Consider the following 24,799-nt stretch of genomic DNA (forward strand, 5'->3'; position numbering starts at 1 on the left):
AAAAGAAAAGAGAGAGTGTAGAAAGTTTCTCAAGTGAGAAACTATGAGATACTCTCTACAAGCCATCATTATATTTCTCTCCTCTCAATTGGTTCAATTTTTTCATGAAAATAAAAATTTAATCATATAATAAAAATTTAATAAAATACTAATATTTTTTTTGTTTGATAAACTTTTTGGGTTTTTCCTTGATGGAGATGCCCTTAAGTTTCTCATTTAAGAAACTATGAGATACTATTTACATGCAATTATGACATTTCTCTTCTTTCAATTGGTTTAATTTTTTCATTAAAATAAAAATTTAATGTTTTTTGTTTGAGAAAATATTTAGGTTTTTTATGGATGGAGATACTCTAAAATTTCGAGACTGTGAGAGATGACAAATAACAAAACAAAAATTTTTATTAGGTCTTTGAGCTTAAGCCAACACTCCTACAACCTTTGCTACTTTTTGCACCGTTTTTCTCAAAAGAAAAAACAAATTAATCATACAATAAAAAAAAGCATACAAAGAAATCTACAGTCAAGAGAGTATATATATATATATATATATGTATACAAATATTAATGTTTTAAAAAATAGTAAGGGAAGTAAAATTACGAAAAACATAATAACTCATGCTTCTTTCTTTTATTTTTTTTGTTTAGGCCTTTTAACTCTGTGTGTCCTTTAGAAATTCTCTTTGTGGAAGGAGAATCTGGTGCTTGTTTTGTGGGTGAAATCTAAAGCTAGATGCCTTAGCTCCTTTGTCAATGCTGGTGCTCCACAGTAAAACACTCCTGCACATACAAAATCAAGATTCTTTAATCCAATCACTTTTCATTTCTATATAACCGCGAACATAGTAGAGAAGAGAGATGTGAGCTTACCAACTTTGGTGTTAGGATGATCCATAGCTATACGCTTGTAAACATTTCTCCAATTAGGTTTAGCGAAATGGGACATAACTCTTGTTCCAGAGACAATGTCGACGCCGTTCTTTGCATGGTTTAGTGATTGAAGCATATGTATAAGTGCGGAACGAGCGTCACCTTCTTCATAGACACTTGTACAATAGTTATGCATTTCGATGACGCGGTTGGCATCTCGTTCCGCGACTTCGTTCATTATGTTCTTGAACCAATCGAAAGAGCCTTGCTCACGCGTAACCCAATAGAAGTAAGCTCTACGGGTCCTGAAACTCTCTTTCTTACTTCGTTGTGGTTCGCTTGTTCCATTCTCCATTCGGTTTAGTTGGGCTTGTTCCTTGGCCTTGATGTTATTAACAATGTCTTTGACGATACTGATCATTGGTGTGGCTCCAATCCCGAGACCAACTAGTAGAACCACCTCGTACTTCTTGTAGTCTTGTGCTGGTGCACCATATGGACCATCAATCAAGACTTTCGGGAAGCTGTGGAATCAGTGTCATTGCCATTAGCCAAAGCAAAAGAAAGAGACTAAACGTAGATGGAATTGTTCAGATAACAAAATATCTTGGTTGTAGCCAAATATTAAGTAAAAATTTAAACATCTATTTTGGTATAAGTAAAAGTTCTAAACATAACTCGTCATATTAACTATTAACTAACATCTTTTAAAATCTGATACATCTTGCAGCGTTAGTTGGATCAAATAATGTAAGACTATTTCTTAATTACGTATATACACATACCATCTTTCTAGTTATTGCCATGTTAATTAAGTATCTCTTGCGACTCCAAATAAGATATTAGGTACGTACAAACTATAAGTAATGATTACATTTTGTATTGCTAGCTAGATAGTTAACACTATTAATGGCACCCAAAGATAAAACCTATAAAACCAAAAACAGTTTCAAATTGGATAAATGAATAGAATAATCATATGCTTATCCAAAACAAATTATTTTGGCATGTGAACAATCAAAACCAAGATTAAGTAGAAGTAAATGAATTGAAAAATCATATGCCTAACGAAACATATTAATTTGGCATGTGAACACTTGCAAGTATATTCGTACACCTAGATGAGCTGGATCTATATTATATCTACATGTGATGTGCCCATATAACCCAAGCTATAAGATAGGAAACTACGAAGACCATTTAAAAAGTCAGCATCTCTTTATTTTATTTTTATTTAGAAAAAGGAACTTTATAAAGTAAATCGACAATAAAATATGAATTGACGTGATGCAAAATATTTTTTAAAAACGTAGAATGTTGACCTAGCCTAATTAATTATCCGATCACCTTGCAAAGGTTTTTCAAGGAAAAGGTTGAGAAATAAGATATTGCAACCCAAAGATTTACGCGGTCACATGGAGAAGCTAAAAAACATCGTGCTTGCATGATATAACCAAATAATGCGTCTCAATCACCTAAATAGAATAGTGATATTTTGGTTAGGTACATAGTTTGTTTTAGTTGTGGTCTCCCACACCGCTTTATTATAATGAATTAGGTACATTGTTTGAATTTGTTACCCTTATATACTCAACAATGCTTTTCCTAAGTGGATATCACGATTCACGAGTCATGATGCATCCTCTCAAAAACCTTCTAGAACCACTTAGCATGATTTAGTCATTTACGTGTAGATGAAAGATAACGACGCATGGATTACATTTTTCAAGATAGAGTGGTTAGGATTTTTACTTACTCGGGATTATTTGCACCATGCAACATGTCGGCTCTAAGCAGACCACTAACTCCTGCCGGTGGTGGCTTACACACCTGAAACAACACATTAAGCAAAAACATTCATATCAAACTCTTTAAATTCAACACAGATCGGTTAAATAGAGACATTATAGTAATAACCTCAGAGAAGACTCCTTTGAGAGCTCGTGTCCAATCCCCAAGAACTCTAATGTGAACACTTAGGTAATCATCTTGTGGTGCAGATGTGATTGAAAATGGATGCCTGCATTGCATCATGATGAACACTTATTAGATGTATGTTCGGATGATGCACTATGTGAAGTTAGCGGTTTGGTTCATACCATTCAAATGGAGAAACAGCAGCACAGTTAACAAACATGTATTGACCACTCTTGTATTTGAAGTTTTGAGGCCTTGACAAGTGAATTGCCAGCACGTTTCCTGGATAAACTGCTACTTTCCTAATAGTCACCGCCTTGATGCTCGACCTGAATGCTCTTATCAACCTTTCACACGCGTATAGAACCACTGGTACCACCAAATACATCCAAGTCTGCAACAATTTTTATGACCAAATGATTATGATCGAACTAGCTTATATATGTACCTTGTGATCCAAAGGAGCTAAATTTAATGTACCGTTTTATTGTGCCAGTCTCTGGTGAGATACAAGTAGTATCCATGAGCAACAAGAAGAATGTAGACTATGACAAACAAATGATGAGTGTACCAGAAGGCATTGAAGCTAGCTAGTTTCTTTAATGGTCCTGGAAGATAGTTTAGCTTCCCTCTTCTGAACCAAGGCGTGGCTAGTGTGAATGCAATCGCCATTAACAAAACCATCACAAGTCCGGTTATACCTTCTACCGAGTTTACAAAATGCCAGTAGCTCTTTGGTTGCTCATCCCCAAAAAACTGTCTTAAAGGCCTATATGCCTCTGGAGTTGCATGTAGTAACCGCGGGAAATCACACGCTAAATGTGCCCCGGCGTGCATCGTTACTCCAACTATAATCCCCACCGCTATAACCTAATTTTGTAAGCATCAGTATATTATAAGAAATTCCTAAAACAGAGAAGGTTTTAGAATATGTCTGTTTGTTTACCTTGTGGAAGTTGAGATTGTCATCAAATGGGACAACACGACCCAACCTGGTCTTATTTCTAAGCCATGTGATGGTGTTTCTACAAACAGGTAAGAGAATCAAAGCCATGTTCAGCTTCACTGTTTCTGCAGCACCTTTAGCCATGCACACACAATCACCCATCACTGGATACACAGGGCTACGCCTGTATTGGATATATTTGTAGGTGAAGAGTATAGCCATAACTATGAACCATAGCACTATAACCCAACATCTTTGCCAGTTGTCTAACAAGAAGAATCTAAGACCACGGTACCATCGCTTCAACGGGTTGCGGTTAAACGTAGGCTTAAGCCTCTGACTCATCATATGACTCAGATTCTTTCTCTCCCCAGTACTTGTTATCACAGACTGTGTTGCCGCTTGCAAAAGCAGAGTCTCAAGACTCTCCAACTGTTTCAAGATTCACCACAAATGCTTCAAGTCTCAAACATAATATGGCAAATCGTCAAGACAGCTGATAATTACTTACCATGATGTATCCTATATTGTCTGGATCCAACTCTTCCATGATCAATGCTGCATATTCATCAGCTCTCTTCTGTATTGTAGATAGATTATTCGCAGAAGCACTAAGACTGATAATCTGTAAACACACAACAACAAGACCAAAACAGAGTTAACACTGAAACAGAGCAGATATAACTTATAACACTCTGTATTTCTTACCTCTCTAACTTCGTCTTCTGTAAGTCTACCATCAGCATCTTTATCCACCCTGCATTATCATCACTTTCAGATTCACATTCTAGAGAAAGAAAAAGTAAAAGAAACAAAAATCAGTAACCGAAAACCATACATGTCAAAGAATGTCTTAAGCCGAGAATCAAAACTTTGATCATTAATTTGTTCCCAAAACTCCTTTAGTTGATCTCCATCAATCACTTCCCCTGTTATATTCCTTCTTCTAGCCAATGCATCAAACAGTTCCAAAGCAAAATCCTTTGAAGTCATTCCTACAATACCAAATTTTCATTCAATCAGTACAAAAAAAAAACATTCTAATCACTTTTCAAGATTATAACATTAGTCTTTACCTATGCATTCACCGAACTTTGTCCGAAGAAGTAGTCCACCGGTAGTCGCGGTAATCTGATTAAACCGCTTCTCCACGGCAGACCAACCGGCGCCACCGTCGGTTTTACTAATGAACTTAAGTCCCTTCAACGCTTGACTCGCGGCGGATTTAGTCCGGTCTAACTTAGCCGGTCGAGGCGGCTTTCTTCCACCAATACCACCAGAAACAGATGTCAAACGCTTAAGCTCGTGAGAAACAGACGCCAAACGTTTCACCACCGTTGTTTTCTTCTCAAGACGGTTTCGTTTCAGCAAAGTAAGCTCCGGACTCTCTTCAACGCTAGATCCACCTTCCATTTTCAAGCTATGTACAGAGACTGTATCGTCTTGTACATCTACCGTGAGGTCCACGTATGGTGCCGTACGTGTTCTCTGACTGTTCTCAGCAGTGAATCTGGAGTTCCCCGGTTTTTTATAGATCGGTGGTAATTGACCACCGCTCATTGGTCCGCTGTTTCCGGCTTCTGCATCAGAGTGATAGCCTCCTGACACTTCAAAACTCACTCTAGACATTTTTTAACACACTCTACCTGAAAATTTTCTCGTCGCCGCTAAATTTCACCGGGATCTCAAACAAGAGACACAAAATGATGAAGAATTTGTTGTCTACTGGTTATGGTCTTATGGAATCTCTCACTACTTTTTTAGAGGAAAATTTTGTAAACGCAGAGACAACATTTTTCCCGAGAAAATGAGAGAATTTTTCCGGGAAAATATTTGATGTTATTCTTCTCTCTGAAAGTAAACGATCTCTCAAGTAATTTTTGATAGGAGAATGAGAAAATGGATTCGTATAAATAGTGAAGAGAAGAGACGAGTAAAAGAATTTGAATAAAGAAGAGAGACGTGGTCGGACTTGGCCCACCAACTTTGTCATCTATGATGCAAAATATTTAACAAATAACAACTAATTGAGGTTGTAACGTGCATTTGTAATGCAATACATTGAGAAAAAAACAAATATTATACATAACAAAGTTGAGTTTTTTTCACTAGTTGTTTATTTAAGAATTAGAACAATAGTCCACTGTTTTTTAACAAGTCCATAGCGAATGTTGGAAACTTATTTTAAAAAATTATTAATTGGAAGTCTAAAGAATTACGAAAACAAATTGTATTTGATTAAAACAAAGTACAAATTGCATTTAAAAAGAAATAGTCTATAGAACATGGATGATCCTTCCATATAAAGTTTGATCATGCACATAGTATGACAATAATCAAAGAGCGGGGATAGCTGTGAATCTTTAGCAGCGAAAACTTCAAACATATATTTCATGAATACAACAATGTTATAAAATGAATTTCGTACGACATAATAAATGTTATAGTAATTCTTATGTTTGTCCAAAAAAAAGAAAGTAATTCTTAGGTTAAATATATAAAAACATGACAAAAGTGTAACTATTAAAGATATTTGATGTACTACATATATATAACAAATTTTATCAAAGATGTACATAGACAACTATGTTCTTAAAACTCCACAAACATTACGGCAGTTAGAATTTAAATTTATCTTGGAATATTGTTTGTATATTATTAACAAATGTAAATTGGTGTAGGTTTTCAGATTTTCATAATGAAAACAGTTTTAAATTATGGTTACGAGATAATTTTGACGAATATGAATACATATATAGAAAATGTTTGGGCCTATATCTATGAAAATGTTTGGGCCTATCTATATCTATGAAAATTGTATGAGATACCAACAAAATAAAATATTTAAAGTAGCAAAACATTGTGTTACTTTTCTATTATCTTGTCTTAAATAAATAAAAATCAATTTTTTTTTTAAGAAGTAACACAATGTGAAGAATACGTGTGTACTTTTTTTTTTTTGGCGTAAATAAAATTAGTAAATTAAGACAAGATTAATAGAAAAGTACACACGTATTCTTCCCATTGTACGTTAAAAAGCTCGTGAATTCACATGCATGAGGACGATTTGGGTAACCAATAAGTTGACTATATTTTTGTATGTCTTTCTATTTTTCTTCACATGGAAAGAATTTTCCAACGAAAAGTTGAAGGGGAGACAATTAGGAACACTAAATTGTCACCATTAGGCTCTTAAGTTTTAATTTGGCAACCAATTTCATTTTCTCTATTCTGTATTTTTGGATTGGGACCGTTTTATTTGTTTGTGTGTGTGCAACTTGAGCTCTTCTTCTGTAACACGCATGTGTTGCGTTTGGTTTTTAATTTATTTGCCTACTTTTGCGTTTTCAACGTTTGTTACCACATTTGAACTATAAAGTCCAATTCCATACCGATCCTCTACAACCATATAAATGTGCTACAACAAAAGTTAATCTTTGATCTTGATCAACTCAAAGATGACTATACATGATTAGTTCTCCTAAAAGCTAATGTTGTAGAGTGCAATTGCCGACAAACCTCCAAGTTTTGTGTCAACTTGAATTTGTACTTAATTGCAATCTTTGGAACGTGTTCATTCGAAAACGAGAATAAAAAGAAAAAAACATGACTACGTCTATAACAAGTAAACAAAAGACAACAGTGAAAAGAATCTTATCAAAAGTTCAAAACGCAAACGTGGCTAAACCTGTACCCAAACAGTCCCATAAGAAGCCAGAATCAAAGTACACTGTGTATATAAATGAGCCCAACAATAACCGAATAAACAAAAACAAAAAAATAACGTTGCCTTGACGTGTCATCTTACTCCATCCCTTCCTTTTGCTTCTTCTCCTTTACTTCCTTTTTTTTTTCTTTCCATCATTTTGTCACAAACCGGAAAAAAAATCTCACCGGAGAAAAAATAAATCTCACCGACGACGAATTCGATCATGGAGGTGTTATCTACTTCCTCACCTCTAACGCTTCACTCCCACCGACTCCTCTCTGCTTCTTCTTCTTCTTCACATGTCACCTCCATCGCCGCTTCTTCACTTTCTTCATTCGCTTCTTCATATCTCGGAATCTCCCTTTCTAACCGCACGATCCACCGCTTCTCCACAACTCCGACGAACTTAAGACGATTTCCTCAAAGAAAACGGAAGAAATTCACTCCGATTTCAGCGGTTTTCGAACGGTTCACCGAACGAGCGATCAGAGCTATAATCTTCTCTCAGAAGGAAGCTAAATCGTTGGGAAAAGATATGGTTTACACGCAGCATCTTCTCTTAGGTTTGATCGCTGAGGATCGTGATCCTCAAGGCTTCCTTGGATCCGGTATCACCATCGACAAGGCTCGTGAAGCTGTTTGGAGTATTTGGGACGAAGCTAATTCCGATTCGAAACAGGAGGAAGCTTCTTCTACTTCGTATTCAAAATCGACGGACATGCCTTTCTCTATCAGCACGAAACGAGTCTTTGAAGCTGCGGTTGAGTACTCTAGGACTATGGATTGTCAATATATCGCACCGGAGCATATAGCCGTTGGACTCTTCACCGTTGATGATGGTAGCGCCGGCAGAGTTCTCAAGAGGTATAGCTCACCTCGAATTGTTGCAGTTCCATAGATAATTGACTCATCTAATATTTGTAATTTGATGAATATTTTCTTTGTATGATTTTGTCTTTTGATCTTGAAATTTGTTTGTGTGAATGATATATAGATTGGGAGCAAATATGAATTTGCTCACAGCTGCAGCACTTACAAGACTTAAAGGAGAGATTGCTAAAGATGGAAGAGAGCCATCTTCTTCATCTAAAGGGAGCTTCGAGTCTCCTCCTAGTGGTCGAATTGCTGGTTCTGGACCTGGTGGAAAAAAAGGTAATGTTTTTTATAGATACTATGTTCTCTTATTCGTACTGTTGAGTTTGAGAAGAGAGATACTGATAAAACTTTAACCAAATTTGTGTTTATCAGCGAAAAATGTACTGGAACAGTTCTGTGTGGATCTGACAGCACGTGCTAGTGAGGGTCTTATTGATCCTGTTATTGGTCGGGAAAAAGAGGTTCAAAGAGTTATCCAGATACTTTGCCGCAGAACTAAAAACAACCCAATTCTTCTTGGTGAAGCTGGTGTTGGGAAGACTGCCATTGCTGAAGGACTAGCGATTAGTATTGCAGAAGCCAGTGCTCCTGGATTTCTCTTGGTGTGCACCTGCATCTGATCATATGAAACTTTTTATCTGAAGTTTGTCCGCCATGTACAGTGACCAGTTTTATTTGTTTATGTATGTAGACGAAACGCATCATGTCCCTGGATATAGGATTGCTAATGGCCGGTGCAAAAGAAAGGGGAGAGCTGGAGGCTCGAGTCACTGCTTTGATAAGCGAGGTTAAAAAATCAGGTTAGTGATCTGAAATCTTAATACGTCAAAGACTTCTAAAATTAGTATGGCACATTCCTAACAGTGTTTTTTCTTTTTGTTCTCTCATAGGTAAGGTCATTCTCTTCATAGATGAAGTGCATACACTTATTGGGTCTGGCACAGTTGGAAGAGGGAACAAAGGGTCTGGGCTTGACATTGCTAACCTCTTGAAACCATCACTTGGAAGGGGTGAACTTCAGGTATGAATGCTGAATGAATCGATGTTTTGCTGCTTTTACTTGTGCATGAGAAAGAGTACAACTTTGGTTTATGGTGCTAAAGCTTGCTCTACTAATCAACCATTTGCAGTGCATTGCATCCACAACCCTTGACGAATTTAGGAGTCAGTTTGAGAAGGACAAAGCCCTTGCAAGGAGATTTCAGCCAGTGTTGATTAACGAGCCAAGCGAGGTTTCTTTTCAAACCAGTGTTTTCTATCTTATTAACCAACCGACACCTGTTTTCTTATCTAGTATATTCATCTCAACGACATTTTAGGAAGATGCGGTGAAGATTTTGTTGGGCCTTCGTGAAAAATATGAAGCCCATCACAATTGCAAATATACTATGGAAGCCATAGATGCTGCAGTGTACCTTTCATCACGATATATCGCTGATAGATTTCTTCCAGATAAAGCTATTGATCTCATTGACGAGGCAGGAAGCAGAGCTCGTATTGAAGCTTTTAGGAAGAAAAAGGAGGATGCAATCTGTATCCTATCGAAGCCACCTAATGATTACTGGCAAGAGATCAAAACAGTTCAGGCCATGCACGAAGTGGTAAAGAAACTAGACATTAGTCCTGCAGTGTTCTTGCATGTTGATCATTTTTACCTATTAACAGTTTCAATAATTGTTCTGTACATAGGTTCTCTCAAGCAGGCAAAAGCAGGATGACGGTGATGCCATTTCAGATGAGTCTGGTGAACTAGTTGAAGAGTCTTCTTTGCCACCTGCAGCAGGCGACGATGAGTATGACTTCCTTCTTTTACATATTTAGGTCTTTAAGGGGAAACTTTCAAAAAAGTTCTAAGAACAACATGAAGGAACCTCCATAACTTTAATTTGATTGTGCTTTCAGGCCTATACTGGTGGGACCTGATGATATTGCAGCCGTTGCATCGGTTTGGTCTGGAATTCCAGTTCAGCAGATCACTGCAGATGAAAGAATGCTTCTTATGAGTCTAGAAGATCAGCTTAGAGGCAGAGTTGTTGGTCAAGATGAGGCGGTAGCTGCCATATCTAGAGCTGTGAAGAGGTCCCGGGTTGGCTTAAAAGATCCCGACCGTCCAATTGCTGCTATGCTTTTCTGTGGACCAACAGGGGTTGGAAAAACGGAGCTTACAAAAGCTCTGGCAGCAAATTATTTTGGCTCGGTACAGCTTCATTAACAATATAGTGCTGATAAATGATTGTGGTCATTGAACCGATTCCTTCATCCCCCGTTTTTCATTGGTTATTGCAGGAAGAATCCATGCTGAGATTGGACATGAGTGAATACATGGAGCGTCATACTGTGAGCAAGCTGATAGGCTCTCCTCCTGGTTATGTTGGCTTTGAAGAAGGTGGAATGCTTACAGAAGCTATCAGGAGACGTCCTTTTACAGTGGTTTTGTTCGATGAAATAGAGAAAGCACATCCGGATATCTTCAATATTCTTCTCCAGCTGTTCGAAGATGGCCATCTAACTGATTCACAGGTTCGATGTCCTGTATTCACTTAAAAACATTTACTGCTTCTTCAAGAGACCTATAGAGTTGAAACTCGTCTGTGCATATAATTGATATGTTTGCTTGCTTCTTCAATCTTTGTTTACAGGGAAGGAGAGTATCTTTTAAGAACGCATTGATCATAATGACCTCTAATGTCGGATCATTGGCCATTGCAAAGGGAAGACATGGTTCAATAGGGTTTATCCTCGATGATGATGAAGAGGCAGCATCTTATACCGGAATGAAAGCTTTGGTAGTCGAAGAACTCAAGAACTATTTCCGTCCAGAGTTGTTGAACCGAATAGACGAAATCGTCATTTTCCGACAGCTAGAGAAGGCTCAGGTTAGTCATTTTCTCCACTTTTAACCTTTGAAAAGTAGGGGTTGGCATAAAAACTGAACCAAACAATAACAATAGCTTTATGCCGAACCAAAACAGAGACATTAAAGGTGGTTGATGATTTGTTGGCTTAATGCAAAACTTTCAACCCTGATTTTACAGATGATGGAGATCTTGAACCTGATGCTACAAGACTTGAAGTCGAGGCTCGTGGCACTCGGAGTTGGTTTAGAGGTGTCTGAACCCGTCAAGGAGCTCATATGCAAACAAGGCTATGATCCAGCTTACGGTGCACGACCACTCCGGAGAACTGTCACAGAGATTGTTGAAGATCCACTCAGTGAAGCCTTTCTTGCCGGGAGCTTCAAGCCTGGTGATACGGCTTTTGTAGTTCTTGATGATACCGGAAACCCATCGGTTCGGACCAAACCAGATTCTTCCACTATACGAGTTACAGACAAAACATCGATCGCATAGTTTCACCATTGGAGGATTGTATATAAAGATTCTTTGATTATACTCACTCGTCTTATACTTAAATCTCAATTGCTTGTTGCAAACTTGTATATATAAAGATACATAGTGATTAGTCCGTGAGGTAATTGTATTAAGTATTTGTTATTCCTCGAATTAAAACTATCCTTTCATTCTCTGAATCGAGTCATGAAGAAGAGTTGAATGATCTGAATCAGTACTACTCGATCGTACATGACTGTAACATGAAATTGAAGATCTTGATTTATCTGAGATTTTTTGCTTGAAGAATCTCCTTTACAATTTCTCTATACTCTTTGTTTAGTTTCGTCTTAAATCCTTTATAAAGAAAAAAGTTGGGACCATTCCATTTCTACATAGGTGTAAGCAACTATTACAACAGAAAAACCACCAAGAGTCATATTTACATAGTGGTTGTTCTCTTTAGAGACACCACTCACACTGTTAGATAAAGCTATTCAGATTTGGATGTAGCCTGGACAACAACAAAAAAGACCAAATCTAGTTCACCGATAATATCCTTTAAGCCACTTCAACTTCTCCTTCTGTAAATAATGCATCATAGATTTGGTTAGCTTTCTGTAAAATTTGATACTCACAATGTCAAATACAGAGAAAACAGAGACTAGGATGTCTAACCAGAAAGACGAGCAGCCATGTTTGCCTGTTCATCCGCATCAGAGTTTAAACTCTATAAAGAAAAATGCCCACAATGGCAGAAACTCGCATTAGAACGAAAAAAGCCTTGTCGGAACTCTTGCTCTCAAGCACAAAAGGAGAACTATACAGTATCATTCATTTCCAGAGAGAAAGAGATGCACGTAGAAACATACCCTAAGTACATGACTGATCTCAAAAGAGAGACATTTGTCGCTAAGTTGTTTTGCTTCCTTGTGGAGCTTCGAGAGTACCTCGTGGTTTACCTTCCATTGACCTTTCATCTATTGTTTCAGAAAAAATTGAGAATGTGAGAAGGGAGAAGCATATATGATTCATTAAATCACCTTATTGCACAAAGATAGACCAACCTGCATACAAACTAGCTTGGAGTCAGTTTTCACTTTAATTTTCGTGTAACCTTTCTCGATAGCATGCTTCAATCCTAGGATTAATCCATGATATTCAGCTGCATTATTTGTGGCAATTCCTAAACCTTGACGCATTTTAAAAATCTGTTTTTGAGAAAATTGATATATTAAGATACAGAAAACTGCATTCTCCAATTAACAACCATGGTTCAAAAAGGATTCATACCAAGCTTCCGTCCTCAGTTTTCAGTACAGCTGCAGCGCCAGAGAGACCGGGATTTCCTTTTGATGCACCGTCAAACTCAATAATGCAAGTTTCCTACCACAAGAGGAGAAGAAGAAACAGATCAACTTAAGCAAAACATTCTGCATCCATCCAATTCACTGGAACTATGAAATAAGGTATATACAAACATATCACAACACTCACATATGAGGTATCAGCAGATGGCTCTAGCTCAGCAAGCTTTTCAACTGACATGGAAGCTGAAGGAAGTTGATCCTGGAAAAAAATGAATACATAAGCAATGAGCTTAATCTTTTTTCTCATAATCATTAAACTTCATCACAATATCATCTCACCTGGAAGAGACAAGGTGTAAGAGCTCCAAACATATCTTCTTTTAAGTCTAAAGCTCTAAAAACATAGAGTGGTTTCTTCAAACCAACAGTAGAAAGACACTCCTCGGTGTCTTTGAGCAACGAGTATCCCTTATAAACGCTAACTGGAGGATCATAAACCTGCCATTGAAAACTTCTGTTATTATTATCCCATCTAAGAAAAGTATTTATATTAGCAAGAGATTGTGTTAAGGTTAAGATGAATTCACCGAAGATCCAACTTGAGCTTGACAATCGATCAAATCCTTATAAATTCCAACAATGTCACCCTTTCGAACAACAAAAAAGGCGTCTTTCTCTTTATCCGAATCCGAAACAGAAACAGAGCTTTTTGACATCTTTGATTTAGCAGTCTTTGATCTTGAGGAATAGCAATGAACACTAGATACACTCACACTTGCAGGCTTTAAACTAGATTTTAAAGATGTATAGAAGCACTGATTCCATGGAATGTGGGAAGTGACATAGCTGGACTTCCTAAACAGCACCAAGGAAATGTATGAACGAGCACGAGAGAAGCGGTTCATTATAGGTAGCACTGAGATTTATGGAAGAAAAAGGACACAACTTTAGATAACTACAGAGAGAGGCAAGAACAACTATAGGATTTACATATTGCCATTGAGGAACAAACACTAAAGCTGATAATAATTACAAGTTCAAGAGTTCGTTAAAATGGCTCTATTCAAATCACACTTTGGCACAAGACCACTAATAAGATTACCAAGTGGAACAATCGAAAGAGAAGAAGAGACAGCATACCAGAGAGAGTTTTTTTTGTTTAGGAGGGAGAAGCTCGCCGGAGGCTTCTGTTTGAGCGGTGTTTCCGGTGCCGGAATTGGAAACAAGAAGGCCAATTTTTTGGTCTTTTTAGAATTTTAAGGAGATTTTGAAACGACGTCGTTATCGAACCCTAATTCCTCTGTAGCTAATGATGTCGTTTAAGATAATTAAGAAACATGTGCTTGAGAATAAAGCCCATTACCACGTCGTTTGTAGTGTGCCAGAAATGATTTAGAACAAGGTGGTAATTGATCAAAAATAGGCAAAAATTAAGCAAAAAATGAACAAAATATAAGTAAAATCTATATAAATATAGAATAGGAGAGTTCTCTCTGTAACAATCGATTCTGTTACCATTTTGTAGTTGCATGTCTCGTCTTTAGCAACAACAATGTCGTCTTTATTTTTGAGCGTCTGAATCACAGAGAAAACAAACAGTTAATTAGAAAATATTTTCATTGTGTGCTTTATATAAATTTAATGCAAAATATTATAACATTATTAATGACATTATATATAAAGGAACCTAAAATATAGGTTTGAACAGTATATTATTCATAAGTTTGATATTTATCAAAATATATTTTTTCTGGTGTGAATGAAAATTGTTTTTGGAAAACGAGAAAATAGTGTTTACTAAAAACGACAACATTTTAGGGAAACACATATTCGAAAAAATAAAAAAATTGTGTTTCAACCATGTATGTGAAACATACATAAAAGTGGGATTATCAGAGAGGGAAATGATATATCATCATAAGAAAATGTTGATAAATTTATAGATAATAAAAGAATATATGATTTTAATTTCAATTGTTAGAGAAAACACAAAATTCGTTACCTCCGTAGAATCGAGAGGTGATTCAAGACGGGAAGTGGATCATGTCGATGGTAGGAAGGGAAGATGCTATCAAAAGAAGAATGAAAACCGAAAGGTGCATTACCTCCATTGTTGAATTTTGATTTCTCTCGGAAGCTCTTCTATAAGTTTAAAGACAGTATAGCTAAAGAAATTTTTTGAGAAGAAACCAAGAATGTGAAATGTTGGTCTTTAATATTACTACTTAGGTATACTTAATGTATAAACTTAATTCATTTACTCCATACTATTTTAGCTTAATTTTCCTTTTTAATTATGACTCTATGTTTTGTGTTTTCCCTTCTTTTGGTATTTTAATTTTTACATTTTAATCAATTTATCAATGCCACCAACATTCAACTCTTCTAATTTTCATTTGAGAACTTAGTAGCTCAAGTTCATTGAATCAAAGAAACGAATAAAATATCTTTATCAAAAGAGTTTTTTTAGAATACAAACAAATAGTTGTTCTCCACGATCCATAATTGTTCCTGTCTATGTTTTTGAACTTTTCTTAACCGATCAACCGATCGACGTCCATCAAATTTCATTGCAAAGGTGGTTCTTTTGTTGATAGAATCGATCAGCATCAAGTTCCATCTTTGTTTTTCGATAAGCTTGAGAGTAGAATTGTATGTACCATGGTATAAACTAGGAGAGCACATGGAATATTAGAGTGGAATGACTGATTGAGCCAAATCGTAGCTTGGAAATAATCTGGAAAGAACTTAGAACTCTCAACCATAGCTTTAGGTACAAAAATTTTGTTTGTCAGAATCAAACGACATGCTATTGGCTTGTGGTTTCCAATATTACAAGATAAAATCATATGACTTATCTGTTGGATACTATCATACTAATTAAGCTTAAGGAATGCTAACTCTAAGAAGTGGTATGTCAACGAGACGATGAGCAAGATGAAATATCAGCTCTTGTGAGTAGTTACCTCGGGCCGTCATCATCTTTTCTTCATCGCTCAAGTCTCAGAAGATCCCCTGAATATATGGTTCCACTTCCACCTGGTGGGTTAGGAAGAAGTGTATATGCATATGAACATCTGGCCCCAAATTCATACTCTCCAGGTCACGGACAGAGACATCCACTACAGTACTCTCCTCCAATTCATGGACAACAACAGTTACCATATGGTTTACAAAGGGTTTACAGACATTCACCATCTGAAGAAAGATATTTGGGTTTATCCAATCAAAGGTCTCCTCGCAGTAACTCATCATTAGACCCCAAACAGGAGGAATGTAAATTTTTTTTTTTGATAACTCAGTGTCCAGACCACACAGTGATCTGACTAGTCCACTGGGCCGAAGCCCGCGACCAGGGATTTTTGAGCCTCCACTTAAGGGCCCCCTGGAACTGGTGGTCTGAGGCGGCAGAGCAAATCCGCATGTTAATTCCCTGGTGGCCAGGAATCAATTTGTAAATTTGTAACAAAGCTTTTTGTTTTTGTTTAAGTTAGTGATTTTTTTAATGTTTTGGGGCTTAAGAATGCAAAAAAATTTGCTCTGTGTAATTAACATTTAAGATGCTAATGTTATTGCTTCACAAGTTTTAGTCAACCTCAGATACATCGATGTCACTATCTAAATAGACCTCTGGTACTTCATCATCTGGATTCTCTTCATCTTCTGTCTCTGTTCCTTCTTGTTCTCTTTGCACTGCTCGAGCAATTGCGGATTCCAACCTTGTGCTTACAGTTTCCCATGACACAAGCTTTTCCATGAATGTATTTATGTATTCAGCTCTTCGGTTCTGCATAAAACACAACAAGCATGAGACCATTGCTTTCAAATTTCGTGAAACTTTATTCGGGCATTACCTCAAAATCCAGATAGTAAGCGTGCTGTGTGGCACAAAGAGGGAAAAAGAAAACTAAATCAGCAATCAAGAAACCAATCGCTTTAGGTGAAATTCAGATAGAGAGAGATGAGTAGCATATATTATACCTCCCAGGTATCAATGGTGAGAAGTGGCTTCATATAAAGGACAGACCAAATGTGTGAGGAAATAAATATCCTTAGTAGCCAGCAACAAAGATTTTCTAGATATTGAAAGTTAAGTCACTTACAGAATAATCCCATACGAGCGGATTTACTGCATTGGGCGTCTTCACTATAACAAGTTTCTTGTCTTCCTCCTTTGGGAGAGGATTAACGGCATTTGCAACGTCAAGTCTATTCGCCTTATCTGCATCAATGATCCAGAAGCTTAAGTATGTAAGTAATTTGGGGTTTTGCATATTTGAAAAGGGAACAAAGATAAAAACACTCACATGCAAGCCATGTCCAACCCGAACCAAAATTCGAAGCTGCAGCCGACTTGAACCTTTCCAAAAACTCTTCGAAAGACCCAAAATCTCTTTCTATTAATCTGAGGAGCTCTCCAGTTGGCTTTCCTCCACCTCCAGGTTGGATAGACTCCCAGAAGAACTCGTGGTTCCAAGCCTGCAAGCCCCTCATACATCTTTAATTTACATTCAATCAACCCATCTCACATTACGAAAACTTGCCACTATGACCATGGTCCTAATCTGATTAAAGATATGAATCGTCAGGTGGTTTGCCCACTTACCCTGGATGTTATTTCTTGTCCAATCCACAGTTCACAAGAAACTACATGTATCATGTCAATGCAAGTAACTAAGTGATTTCTTGTTACGTTTTAATGTCTCTACCTATCTATGGCAATATTTCTACATAACCTGAAGGTCTTTAACACTGACATTGCCACTTACACGAATACAGTGTACTTATGGGGTTTTCAGTCTACCTTTTACATGAAAACTTTATTTTTCTTAAGAAAAACTGGTGGAAAGCAATATGGCATTTACCTGTGCAGCGTTGTTGAAAGCAGGAAGCATATTGCCTTTGTTGTATGAAAGAAGCACAACTTCTTCCAAGGATAATGCATCTAGATCCGTGCCTAAGATTTGCTTGTTCAGGTTCTCTACATAAGTTTTGTGATGTTTGCCCCAGTGATAATCCAAGGTTTCCCGGCTCATATGCGGTTCCAGAGCATCCTACCATATATCAACACACCCAACGACCAACACAGAGTAAGCAACATCACGCATATGGTTCCAAAGCAGCAATCTCAATATATCTTTGATTTATTAAGTACTACGATTCACAAAATATCCTATTTGTTATTACTACATTCATCTTTAAACAGATAGCTTGAATATTAGAGTAACCATCAACCTTCACAGCCTTATATATATCACTATCGTACTATTAGAACCAAATAAACAAAATCTGATCCAATGATAAGGTTATATATCAACCAAAATTCAACCTAAAAGCTGGGTCTTTTTAATCTACTCGTTTCCAACTCTATTGATAACGAGTTCACGAAAACATACAAGAGGATATGGAGGTGGCTTCAGCTCAAATCCAGCTGTGATAACACCGGAAACAGCCACCTTTGTCCCTAACCGTCTCTGCAAAATGAAAACACACCAAAGAGTGTGTTTTTGAATTCAAGTTCAAAACAAAACAAGTAAGAGTTTCATTGAAGCATTTCATCAAACACTTTCCCTACATGGTTCATTGTTCATGTTACAACCCAAAAAAGAGTTCCTTGTAGAATTCATCAGCTAATTCAAACTTGGAGGAGATAAAAGAGAAGTTTCAAAAACAAACCTTTCCGTTTCTTTTCCATTGCATTCGCCGGTTTGGCCCTGTAATTCACCAACTAAACCCATTTAAAACCCCCCAAGTGTTCATAGTAAGCGAGAGAGTAAGATAGAAAAAGGAGAGACCTTGAGAAGGAAGAAGCAGAGGAGAGTACAAGAGAGACGAGGGAGTGGCTGTCACTGCAACATTCATCATCTTCACTCAAAGCGTTACTGATTATTTTTGATTCAACAAATATACAGATTCTTTCTTGCTATTATATAACTAAGCCCGCCTTCTTATCTCATAGTCAAATTTATTTCCTTTTTGGTTAGTGTTAAAATACTAATTTCAATTGAATTATATTTGTTTTTGTTCCTGTAAAAATAAGTGTAGTTCAAAAATAAAAGATTAAAATTATAATAATTGTGTGTTTAAATGACATTGAGTGAATGAAAAAAATTAATACATGATATTTATGATTTCAGTTATAATTTGGTATTAAAGTGTGGATTTATATATATGATTAATTATGTTGTATATGTGGTTTAAATACAAATTATATGGTTTGATGCTTTTAAACAATGTGCTTAGAGTCAGATCTTGGTGGAGGAGTCAGATCTTACACGACTTCAGTTTTTATTGTTTTAATTTTTGTCAAATCGAAAATCAAAATAAAAAATTGTTTCTTGCTATTTTCTGTTGTTTGATTTCATTCATAAATCGAAAGCAAAATATAAATTATTTGGTTTAATTTTACGATTTTTAATTTCGTTTTTAAACAAAAATCCATATAAAACAAAATGATGATTTCAATTTGGCTAGACCAGACATCTAGTGTTGCAATTTGAGAGGATGATTTCAAGAACTCAAAGCAAAATGATGCATTGACATCTTTGTTTGTTCATATGACGTTGATTTCACTTTCTGTAACCTTTGTATTGAATCTTGCAATTGCATATGATGAGACAACGGAAATAAGTGAAACTAGAACCAATACAAAGTTGTTTAACGTATGAAACCATTTCTAGTTTATTCTAAAATCCAAATGTTTGAGAACATATGTGAGATTCATATAGGGTCAAACATATCTTCAAATTTAAATGGTAACAAATTTTATCTAATTATTGCCGTAAATTTTATACTATTTACTTTTATTAAAATGGTAAATTTATATATTAAAAATCTTTTATGAGTGTTTAAAAATTAGTTTTAAGAAAATAAGATAAATAGTATTTGCAATTAAAAATGTTTGGTAATAATGATATATAGTAGAATTAAAGAAAAAAATACTTGAGAAAAATTGTGGGATTATATCCTAAACACTAAAGACTCTCTTATGTATAGAGGAGAATGATTTTTTTTAAATCAAATTATAGGAAAAAACTATGATTGTGTTGAATAGATAGACACTATATAGTATACTGCATGAAATTTATAGGATAAAAATATGGGCTATATAATTTAATGTTTTAATTTTAAAAGTTAAGTTTTTAGTAATTTGGGAAATAGTAAATTTAAATTTGATTAAATTAATTTATTTGATAAATAAGAAATCTTTCTATAAGCTAAATATTTAGAAATCCGAAAATATTATTTTTGGATGGTGTATTTAATATTAAAATATGTTTGGTTTAAAAAATAATAAGGATAAGGATAAGGATAGTGGAATTAATAGTGTTTGACAATGAGTATATTATATTCAATAAATGAAAAATAAAAATGATGAGAACAATTATGGGCTTGCCACATCTTTTACTATATAGAGGATTCCAAAAAGTTGGAAGAAAAACAATTCCTAAATTGAAAAGATTTTTTTCTTTTTCTTGCTATGAATGTAAATAAAATCTCAAAAAAAAAATTAGGAGATGATATATATCAAGATGAATAAAGACGAAAGAGACTTAAAATTTGTTACTGCTTCCCTTCTGTCATCTTTGTATTATTTCCTATCATATTGTTAGGAAAGATTTATTTCTTTACATATGAGAAATATGACAGCATCAAATTCAATGTGCATCAAACGTTTTGACTATTTTTGATTTTCTTCCAAAATTAAAACGACAAATTTGATTTTGAAAGCAACTTTTAAAAATACGTTTCGCCAAACTAATTACAGTATAAATTGGATCTCATAGCCAATAACTTTATCTCATCAAACAAAACTCAAGTCATCTATTTCTCTTGTTGCATAGTCCCCCAAATATTCATCATGTCGATCAAGAGTGTTGTTTCTCTCCTAGTAGTTGTATGCATCGCAGCCTCCGTTAATGCTCAGCTACCGCAGTTTCCCCCAATCATGTTCCCGTTTCCAAATCCGTTCAAACCAAGTCCCGGTATGGCAGGAAGTCCCGACTTGAGCAAATGTTGGTCAACAGTGATGGATTTGCCGGGATGCTTTGAAGAGATTCAACAAGCCGTAATGTCCGGCAAATTTGAAGGCGTTGGTCCTGCTTGTTGTAAAGCTTTCCTTGACGCTGAAGCTAACTGCTTACCAAATCTTCCATCCAACCCGTTTTTCCCTCCTATGATGAAACACCAATGCTCCAAAATGGCTAGTCCTCCAACCACCACCGCCTATTAGAATGCAAAAATGTAGTTGTGTTTTTTCGAATTTTTTGTTAGTCCCAGAATGTTCTAGAAGAAGAAATGATAATAATAATGTCTTAATCTAATAATAATGTCTCATTTCTTATATTGTGCTCCATATGATTGATGTTCTTTCTTCTTTTGATTGATGAATGAATCTCAAAGACATGTTGCGTGATATCTCTTATGCGGTTATGACAATGCTTTCTATATAACTCGACATGTAGACCGATCACACACAATTTAGAATACATCACATACATTACATACTATCAAACAAAAATGTTCCAAAATAATGAAAAGAAGATCACGCCCAAGCTCTTTTCCTAGGGGAAAGATCAGAAGTCTTGATATCATCTATTTTAGCCGCCATTATGAAATCATTCATGCTCAACCCTCCTGCATTATTCATCCAACAAACCGTCTTAAGAAACCATATATTAAAACTCAAACTCGAACATCAAATATTTGACATACCGATAGAAGAGGTAAATAGTTCAGCTCGAACTTGGGTAGGACTTTCCAAGTGAAGAGAAGGGTAATGACCAGAAGCTTCAGCAACCTTATGGATCCTGTTTATGAGTTCAACACCGCACCCAAAATCCCTCACTTTCCACATACACCTTATTTTCAGACCACCCGCTTCATTATCCACTATACTCCATCCCAAAACCTAAAACGTTTACATAATAATCATTGAGATTGATGTACCACATCATTAGAGTGGTAACCGTGAACCAAAACACCAACATGAGCCTTATCAACACTAATCATTTCATTTTTTTTTAATCTCGTAACCATTGTTCCTAATATGTCCCTCATGATACTAAAATTTTCATTGGCTTTTCTATATTTTTGGGTCACAATTCTATCTTTATAGATTAGAAATCTGTTAAACGCAGAATCAATAACATTTTCACAATATTTTGATCAACCAACAAACTTGTAAAATCAAAACTCGAACATTTTTATACTAAGAGAGAAATAGTATAAGTACCTTGTGGAGGAGAGTTCTGGCATCATCGCCGGACAAAGGAGGCTGTGAAGACGAAACAGGGGAACACTGAAGCTGGGAGAGAGACAAAACAGATGCGTTTGGTATCAAAATCTTGTGCTCAGTGCTTTGGCATCCCAACACTTTATCTCCGAATTGACTCGCTATCTCCTCCGGGTAAGGGTCACGAGCTCCGAAGTCACCAAGAAAATCCTGCGCCAGATTAGACCGGGTCACCGTTAACCGGCCGAGTTTACGGTTATTCCTACTTACAGGTGGTAATAAACCGAACACTTTAAGGATTGAGCGAGAAGGTTGACGGAGGAGGAGGGAGGACGCGGAGATGTTACACGGCGGTGATGATGACGTGGCGGCCATCGGGAGCTGTGATTTGCTCTGTACCGAAGATAAGAGTTTTGGTTTTTAGAGAGCGAAACGATTTTCAGACCACTGGACTGAGTTAAATGGGTGAGGTGCCACGTAATCACTAATGACTAATGGGAACCACAATAAACTTTCGTGGGACCGACTTTACACGTCACGTTTTAATCTGAGAAGCCCATTGGGTTTGATTGTACTTTTGTGTCCACTTTTGGTGAATCTACTTAAGATTTCATAATTCCGAAAGTATCCTTTTTGGGTATCTTTAATTACAAACAAACCTTCCCTTCTTTCCCGATTTCAAGCCCTAAAATTCCGAGACTTCTGTTTCTCGCTTTAACGACAGTCGCCGAGTGAGAGATATAGAGAGAGAAAGATGCCGGTGCACGATGAGCAAGAGCATGAGGTGTACGGTGGAGAGATCCCAGAAGAGGAAGAAGGTGAGATGGATACGGAAGAGTACGAAGAACACGGCGGAGAAGAAGGTGCCGCCGCCGGAGATGAGGAGCTTGAACCTGGCTCTAGCTCTAGGGTATTGTGATTCTTCGATCTATAATTTACTTTTATCCAATTGAGACTCTTCTTATTTTTTACTGTATTTAGTCTGTTATTTGCTTTGATTGTTTGATAGGACTTGGAGGATATGAAGAAACGAATTAAGGAGATTGAGGAAGAAGCTGGAGCTTTGCGTGAAATGCAAGCCAAGGCTGAGAAAGATATGGGTGCTAGTCAAGGTTTGTACTTATTAACTGATACGTAAAATCTTGAATCTTTGTGCGCAGCTTCACATTAACCTTTAAATTGATAGATTAGGTTTAAAGCTTGTCTTGTTGATTATGATATTGCTTTGGGTTTACATATTGGAATCTTTTAGTGAATCAATGAATCTGTCTAGAAATTTACTGGAGTTTGAGTATGAGAAGGAAATCATTAATAGTATTGTGGAGTCTTGTCAGTTAGCTAATTGGGTCAATACCTTTTATGTTGTTGCATATCAATGAAGACCCTTCAGGTGGTGTTAGTGCGGCTGAGAAGGAAGAAGTGGATTCGCGTTCAATATATGTTGGCAATGTGAGGCTTGTTCCACCATTAATTTTCACATGTTTCTCATATATGTTTGTATCTTTTTTAAAGAAAGTTTGTGTGTTTTATTGCTTTGGTATCAATGAAATTTGGAGGCTGCTTGTTGTTTATTTCTTTATCTCTAGTAATTGCTAAACTAACTTTCCTTCATATTTCAGAAAGCCTTCATATCTCCCATCTGTGAAGCTGATTCTTTAGATATCCTGTGTCTTTGTTTTTTTGTGTATATTAGGTGGACTATGCATGTACTCCAGAGGAAGTCCAGCAGCATTTTCAATCATGTGGGACAGTGAATAGGGTTACAATTCTGACAGATAAGTTTGGTCAACCTAAAGGTTTTGCGTATGTCGAATTTGTGGAAGTAGAAGCTGTTCAGAATTCGCTTATTTTGAACGAGTCAGAACTACATGGTCGTCAGATAAAGGTGCAAACTCGTTCAATACGATGTAGTTAATTATTTTCCATATTACGATTTGTCATTACTAAACTTTGTTTAATCTATTTTCAGGTATCTGCAAAGAGGACTAATGTACCTGGAATGAGGCAATTTCGAGGAAGAGGGCGTCCCTTTAGACCGATGAGGGGATTCATGCCAGGAGTTCCATTTTATCCTCCATATGCTTATGGGTGTGTTCTAGAACCTTACCTGCCTATCCTCTCTTTTAAAGTCCATTTGTTTGATTCATCATGGTTGTTCATAAAATTGACAATGGTTGATGGTTTGTGCAGGAGAGTTCCCAGGTTCAGACGGCCTATGCGCTACAGACCGTACTGATTAGGCAAATTGGTGTTAAAAAAGTAGCAGCTGCTTCTCCGTTTTCGGGAAAGCTTATCATCATCAACACGGTTCATCGGACGCTGCAGTTGTTTCGATTAACAGAGATGAGTTGAAGAATTGTATGGCAGAAGAGAGAGGGGAATTATATTCTAGATTTTCTGTACAATATTTGATGACAAGTGCAACATTTTGATGAGTTCCTTTGTTTTTATTATCTTCAAACACGAGTCACGATTTCACAATAACTCGCAAGCTTCCATTGTTCTAGATTTGATGCATATTGACCAAAAAAAAACAAAAGTTAATTCTCTAAGATTAATTTGGCCACGTCGGTGAAAGAAAAGGAAACTTTCGTATATTTACATAAA

At 36.4% G+C, this 24,799-nt stretch overlaps 8 protein-coding genes, 1 long non-coding RNA gene and 1 other non-coding gene across 20 annotated transcripts; 3 read left to right on the forward strand and 7 right to left on the reverse strand.

The window, feature by feature from the left end:
* Positions 1–385: 385 nt before the first annotated feature.
* On the reverse strand, positions 386–5,648 carry RHD2 (NADPH/respiratory burst oxidase protein D). The gene is made up of 11 exons (NM_124485.3): positions 4,810–5,648; positions 4,572–4,728; positions 4,442–4,490; positions 4,245–4,358; positions 3,734–4,165; positions 3,268–3,657; positions 2,970–3,181; positions 2,788–2,890; positions 2,627–2,700; positions 871–1,394; positions 386–780 (listed from the first exon to the last, which is right to left on the reverse strand). Exons 1-11 carry the CDS (start codon positions 5,360–5,362, stop codon positions 671–673), a joined length of 2,718 nt encoding a protein of 905 aa, NP_199919.1. The 5' UTR covers positions 5,363–5,648; the 3' UTR covers positions 386–670.
* Positions 5,649–7,282: 1,634 nt separating this feature from the next.
* On the forward strand, positions 7,283–11,951 carry ERD1 (Clp ATPase). The gene is made up of 12 exons (NM_124486.3): positions 7,283–8,306; positions 8,437–8,594; positions 8,691–8,920; positions 9,010–9,118; positions 9,209–9,339; positions 9,449–9,550; positions 9,638–9,919; positions 10,008–10,111; positions 10,221–10,515; positions 10,605–10,838; positions 10,958–11,194; positions 11,354–11,951. Exons 1-12 carry the CDS (start codon positions 7,666–7,668, stop codon positions 11,666–11,668), a joined length of 2,838 nt encoding a protein of 945 aa, NP_568750.1. The 5' UTR covers positions 7,283–7,665; the 3' UTR covers positions 11,669–11,951.
* A 30-nt stretch (positions 11,952–11,981) lies between these two features.
* AT5G51080 (RNase H family protein) lies at positions 11,982–14,272 on the reverse strand. 3 transcript variants are annotated; one of them, NM_001036977.2, is made up of 9 exons: positions 14,098–14,272; positions 13,545–13,812; positions 13,297–13,455; positions 13,145–13,216; positions 12,941–13,033; positions 12,715–12,858; positions 12,520–12,627; positions 12,326–12,377; positions 11,982–12,231 (listed from the first exon to the last, which is right to left on the reverse strand). In NM_001036977.2, exons 2-9 carry the CDS (start codon positions 13,671–13,673, stop codon positions 12,209–12,211), a joined length of 780 nt encoding a protein of 259 aa, NP_001032054.1. In that variant the 5' UTR covers positions 13,674–13,812; positions 14,098–14,272; the 3' UTR covers positions 11,982–12,208. The 3 variants fall into 3 exon arrangements, with proteins under 3 accessions (NP_001032054.1, NP_001032053.1, NP_199921.2); NM_001036976.3 differs by having other exon boundaries at positions 13,545–13,873; NM_124487.3 differs by having other exon boundaries at positions 11,991–12,231; positions 13,545–14,164.
* A 108-nt stretch (positions 14,273–14,380) lies between these two features.
* On the reverse strand, positions 14,381–15,053 carry AT5G00640. The gene is made up of 2 exons (NR_144205.1): positions 14,960–15,053; positions 14,381–14,532 (listed from the first exon to the last, which is right to left on the reverse strand). It is a non-coding gene; the product is annotated as an uncharacterized misc_RNA (transcript).
* Positions 14,762–15,077, reverse strand: AT5G07715. The gene has a single exon (NR_143023.1). It is a non-coding gene; the product is annotated as an other RNA (long non-coding RNA).
* A 346-nt stretch (positions 15,078–15,423) lies between these two features.
* AT5G51090 (uncharacterized protein) lies at positions 15,424–16,381 on the reverse strand (the record flags this gene model as incomplete). Its single annotated transcript, NM_124488.1, has 4 exons — positions 15,424–15,594; positions 15,859–15,939; positions 16,120–16,155; positions 16,274–16,381. 4 exons carry the CDS (start codon positions 16,379–16,381, stop codon positions 15,424–15,426), a joined length of 396 nt encoding a protein of 131 aa, NP_199922.1.
* Positions 16,382–16,421: 40 nt separating this feature from the next.
* FSD2 (Fe superoxide dismutase 2) lies at positions 16,422–18,926 on the reverse strand. 6 transcript variants are annotated; one of them, NM_124489.3, is made up of 9 exons: positions 18,753–18,926; positions 18,634–18,671; positions 18,354–18,431; positions 17,823–18,011; positions 17,265–17,436; positions 17,061–17,179; positions 16,939–16,965; positions 16,812–16,835; positions 16,432–16,744 (listed from the first exon to the last, which is right to left on the reverse strand). In NM_124489.3, the coding sequence occupies exons 1-9, from the start codon at positions 18,820–18,822 to the stop codon at positions 16,544–16,546; spliced, it is 918 nt and encodes a 305-aa protein (NP_199923.1). In that variant the 5' UTR covers positions 18,823–18,926; the 3' UTR covers positions 16,432–16,543. The 6 variants fall into 6 exon arrangements, with proteins under 6 accessions (NP_001330687.1, NP_001330684.1, NP_001330683.1 ...); NM_001344919.1 differs by having other exon boundaries at positions 16,422–16,744; positions 16,939–17,179; positions 18,753–18,888; NM_001344917.1 differs by having other exon boundaries at positions 16,422–16,744; positions 18,354–18,671; positions 18,753–18,888.
* A 1,761-nt stretch (positions 18,927–20,687) lies between these two features.
* On the reverse strand, positions 20,688–22,675 carry AT5G51110 (Transcriptional coactivator/pterin dehydratase). Of its 2 annotated transcripts, NM_001203581.1 has the most exons (4): positions 22,484–22,651; positions 22,193–22,402; positions 21,673–21,868; positions 21,319–21,594 (listed from the first exon to the last, which is right to left on the reverse strand). In NM_001203581.1, the coding sequence occupies exons 1-4, from the start codon at positions 22,565–22,567 to the stop codon at positions 21,503–21,505; spliced, it is 582 nt and encodes a 193-aa protein (NP_001190510.1). In that variant the 5' UTR covers positions 22,568–22,651; the 3' UTR covers positions 21,319–21,502. The 2 variants fall into 2 exon arrangements, with proteins under 2 accessions (NP_199924.1, NP_001190510.1); NM_124490.5 differs by having other exon boundaries at positions 20,688–21,594; positions 22,193–22,675.
* Positions 20,761–21,305, forward strand: AT5G51105 (ECA1 gametogenesis family protein (DUF1278)). Its single transcript, NM_148116.4, has one exon. It carries the CDS (start codon positions 20,819–20,821, stop codon positions 21,188–21,190), a length of 372 nt encoding a protein of 123 aa, NP_680421.1. The 5' UTR covers positions 20,761–20,818; the 3' UTR covers positions 21,191–21,305.
* PABN1 (polyadenylate-binding protein 1) lies at positions 22,514–24,744 on the forward strand. Of its 3 annotated transcripts, NM_001203582.1 has the most exons (7): positions 22,848–23,102; positions 23,202–23,304; positions 23,384–23,506; positions 23,583–23,641; positions 23,886–24,077; positions 24,162–24,280; positions 24,383–24,744. In NM_001203582.1, the coding sequence occupies exons 1-7, from the start codon at positions 22,947–22,949 to the stop codon at positions 24,426–24,428; spliced, it is 798 nt and encodes a 265-aa protein (NP_001190511.1). In that variant the 5' UTR covers positions 22,848–22,946; the 3' UTR covers positions 24,429–24,744. The 3 variants fall into 3 exon arrangements, with proteins under 3 accessions (NP_001190512.1, NP_568751.1, NP_001190511.1); NM_124491.3 differs by lacking the exon at positions 23,384–23,506 and having other exon boundaries at positions 22,729–23,102; positions 23,574–23,641; positions 24,383–24,717; NM_001203583.1 differs by lacking the exons at positions 22,848–23,102; positions 23,202–23,304; positions 23,384–23,506 and adding an exon at positions 22,514–22,545 and having other exon boundaries at positions 24,383–24,717.
* Positions 24,745–24,799: the final 55 nt, after the last annotated feature.

The sequence above is a fragment of the Arabidopsis thaliana genome, chromosome 5 (assembly GCF_000001735.4).
Source record: "Arabidopsis thaliana chromosome 5, partial sequence".
Lineage (NCBI taxonomy): Eukaryota > Viridiplantae > Streptophyta > Magnoliopsida > Brassicales > Brassicaceae > Arabidopsis > Arabidopsis thaliana.

Bases quoted from the DNA above. Each gene is read 5' to 3' on its own strand.
- RHD2 (NM_124485.3), bottom strand. From the start codon at position 5,362: ATGTCTAGAGTGAGTTTTGAAGTGTCAGGAGGCTATCACTCTGATGCA. The intron at 3,658-3,733 runs GTAAACAAACAG...TTACAAAATTAG, and splicing joins ACAATCTCAACTTCCACAAG to GTTATAGCGGTGGGGATTAT. The intron at 781-870 runs GTAAGCTCACAT...TTGTATGTGCAG, and splicing joins TCATCCTAACACCAAAGTTG to GAGTGTTTTACTGTGGAGCA.
- ERD1 (NM_124486.3), top strand. From the start codon at position 7,666: ATGGAGGTGTTATCTACTTCCTCACCTCTAACGCTTCACTCCCACCGA. The intron at 8,307-8,436 runs GTATAGCTCACC...AATGATATATAG, and splicing joins GCCGGCAGAGTTCTCAAGAG to ATTGGGAGCAAATATGAATT. The intron at 9,920-10,007 runs GTAAAGAAACTA...TTCTGTACATAG, and splicing joins TTCAGGCCATGCACGAAGTG to GTTCTCTCAAGCAGGCAAAA.
- AT5G51080 (NM_001036976.3), bottom strand. From the start codon at position 13,862: ATGAACCGCTTCTCTCGTGCTCGTTCATACATTTCCTTGGTGCTGTTT. The intron at 13,034-13,144 runs GTGAGTGTTGTG...CTCTTGTGGTAG, and splicing joins CATCTGCTGATACCTCATAT to GAAACTTGCATTATTGAGTT. The intron at 12,628-12,714 runs GTTGGTCTATCT...CTGAAACAATAG, and splicing joins CCAAGCTAGTTTGTATGCAG to ATGAAAGGTCAATGGAAGGT.
- FSD2 (NM_124489.3), bottom strand. From the start codon at position 18,822: ATGATGAATGTTGCAGTGACAGCCACTCCCTCGTCTCTCTTGTACTCT. The intron at 18,672-18,752 runs GTCTCTCCTTTT...GGTGAATTACAG, and splicing joins TCTGCTTCTTCCTTCTCAAG to GGCCAAACCGGCGAATGCAA. The intron at 16,836-16,938 runs GTATAATATATG...TGTGCCACACAG, and splicing joins TCACCATTGATACCTGGGAG to CACGCTTACTATCTGGATTT.
- AT5G51105 (NM_148116.4), top strand. From the start codon at position 20,819: ATGTCGATCAAGAGTGTTGTTTCTCTCCTAGTAGTTGTATGCATCGCA.
- AT5G51110 (NM_124490.5), bottom strand. From the start codon at position 22,567: ATGGCCGCCACGTCATCATCACCGCCGTGTAACATCTCCGCGTCCTCC. The intron at 21,869-22,192 runs GTACTTATACTA...TAAACGTTTTAG, and splicing joins CCAGAACTCTCCTCCACAAG to GTTTTGGGATGGAGTATAGT. The intron at 21,595-21,672 runs GTATGTCAAATA...TGAATAATGCAG, and splicing joins ACTATTTACCTCTTCTATCG to GAGGGTTGAGCATGAATGAT.
- PABN1 (NM_001203582.1), top strand. From the start codon at position 22,947: ATGCCGGTGCACGATGAGCAAGAGCATGAGGTGTACGGTGGAGAGATC. The intron at 23,305-23,383 runs GTTTGTACTTAT...TTGATAGATTAG, and splicing joins AGATATGGGTGCTAGTCAAG to GTTTAAAGCTTGTCTTGTTG. The intron at 24,078-24,161 runs GTGCAAACTCGT...ATCTATTTTCAG, and splicing joins TACATGGTCGTCAGATAAAG to GTATCTGCAAAGAGGACTAA.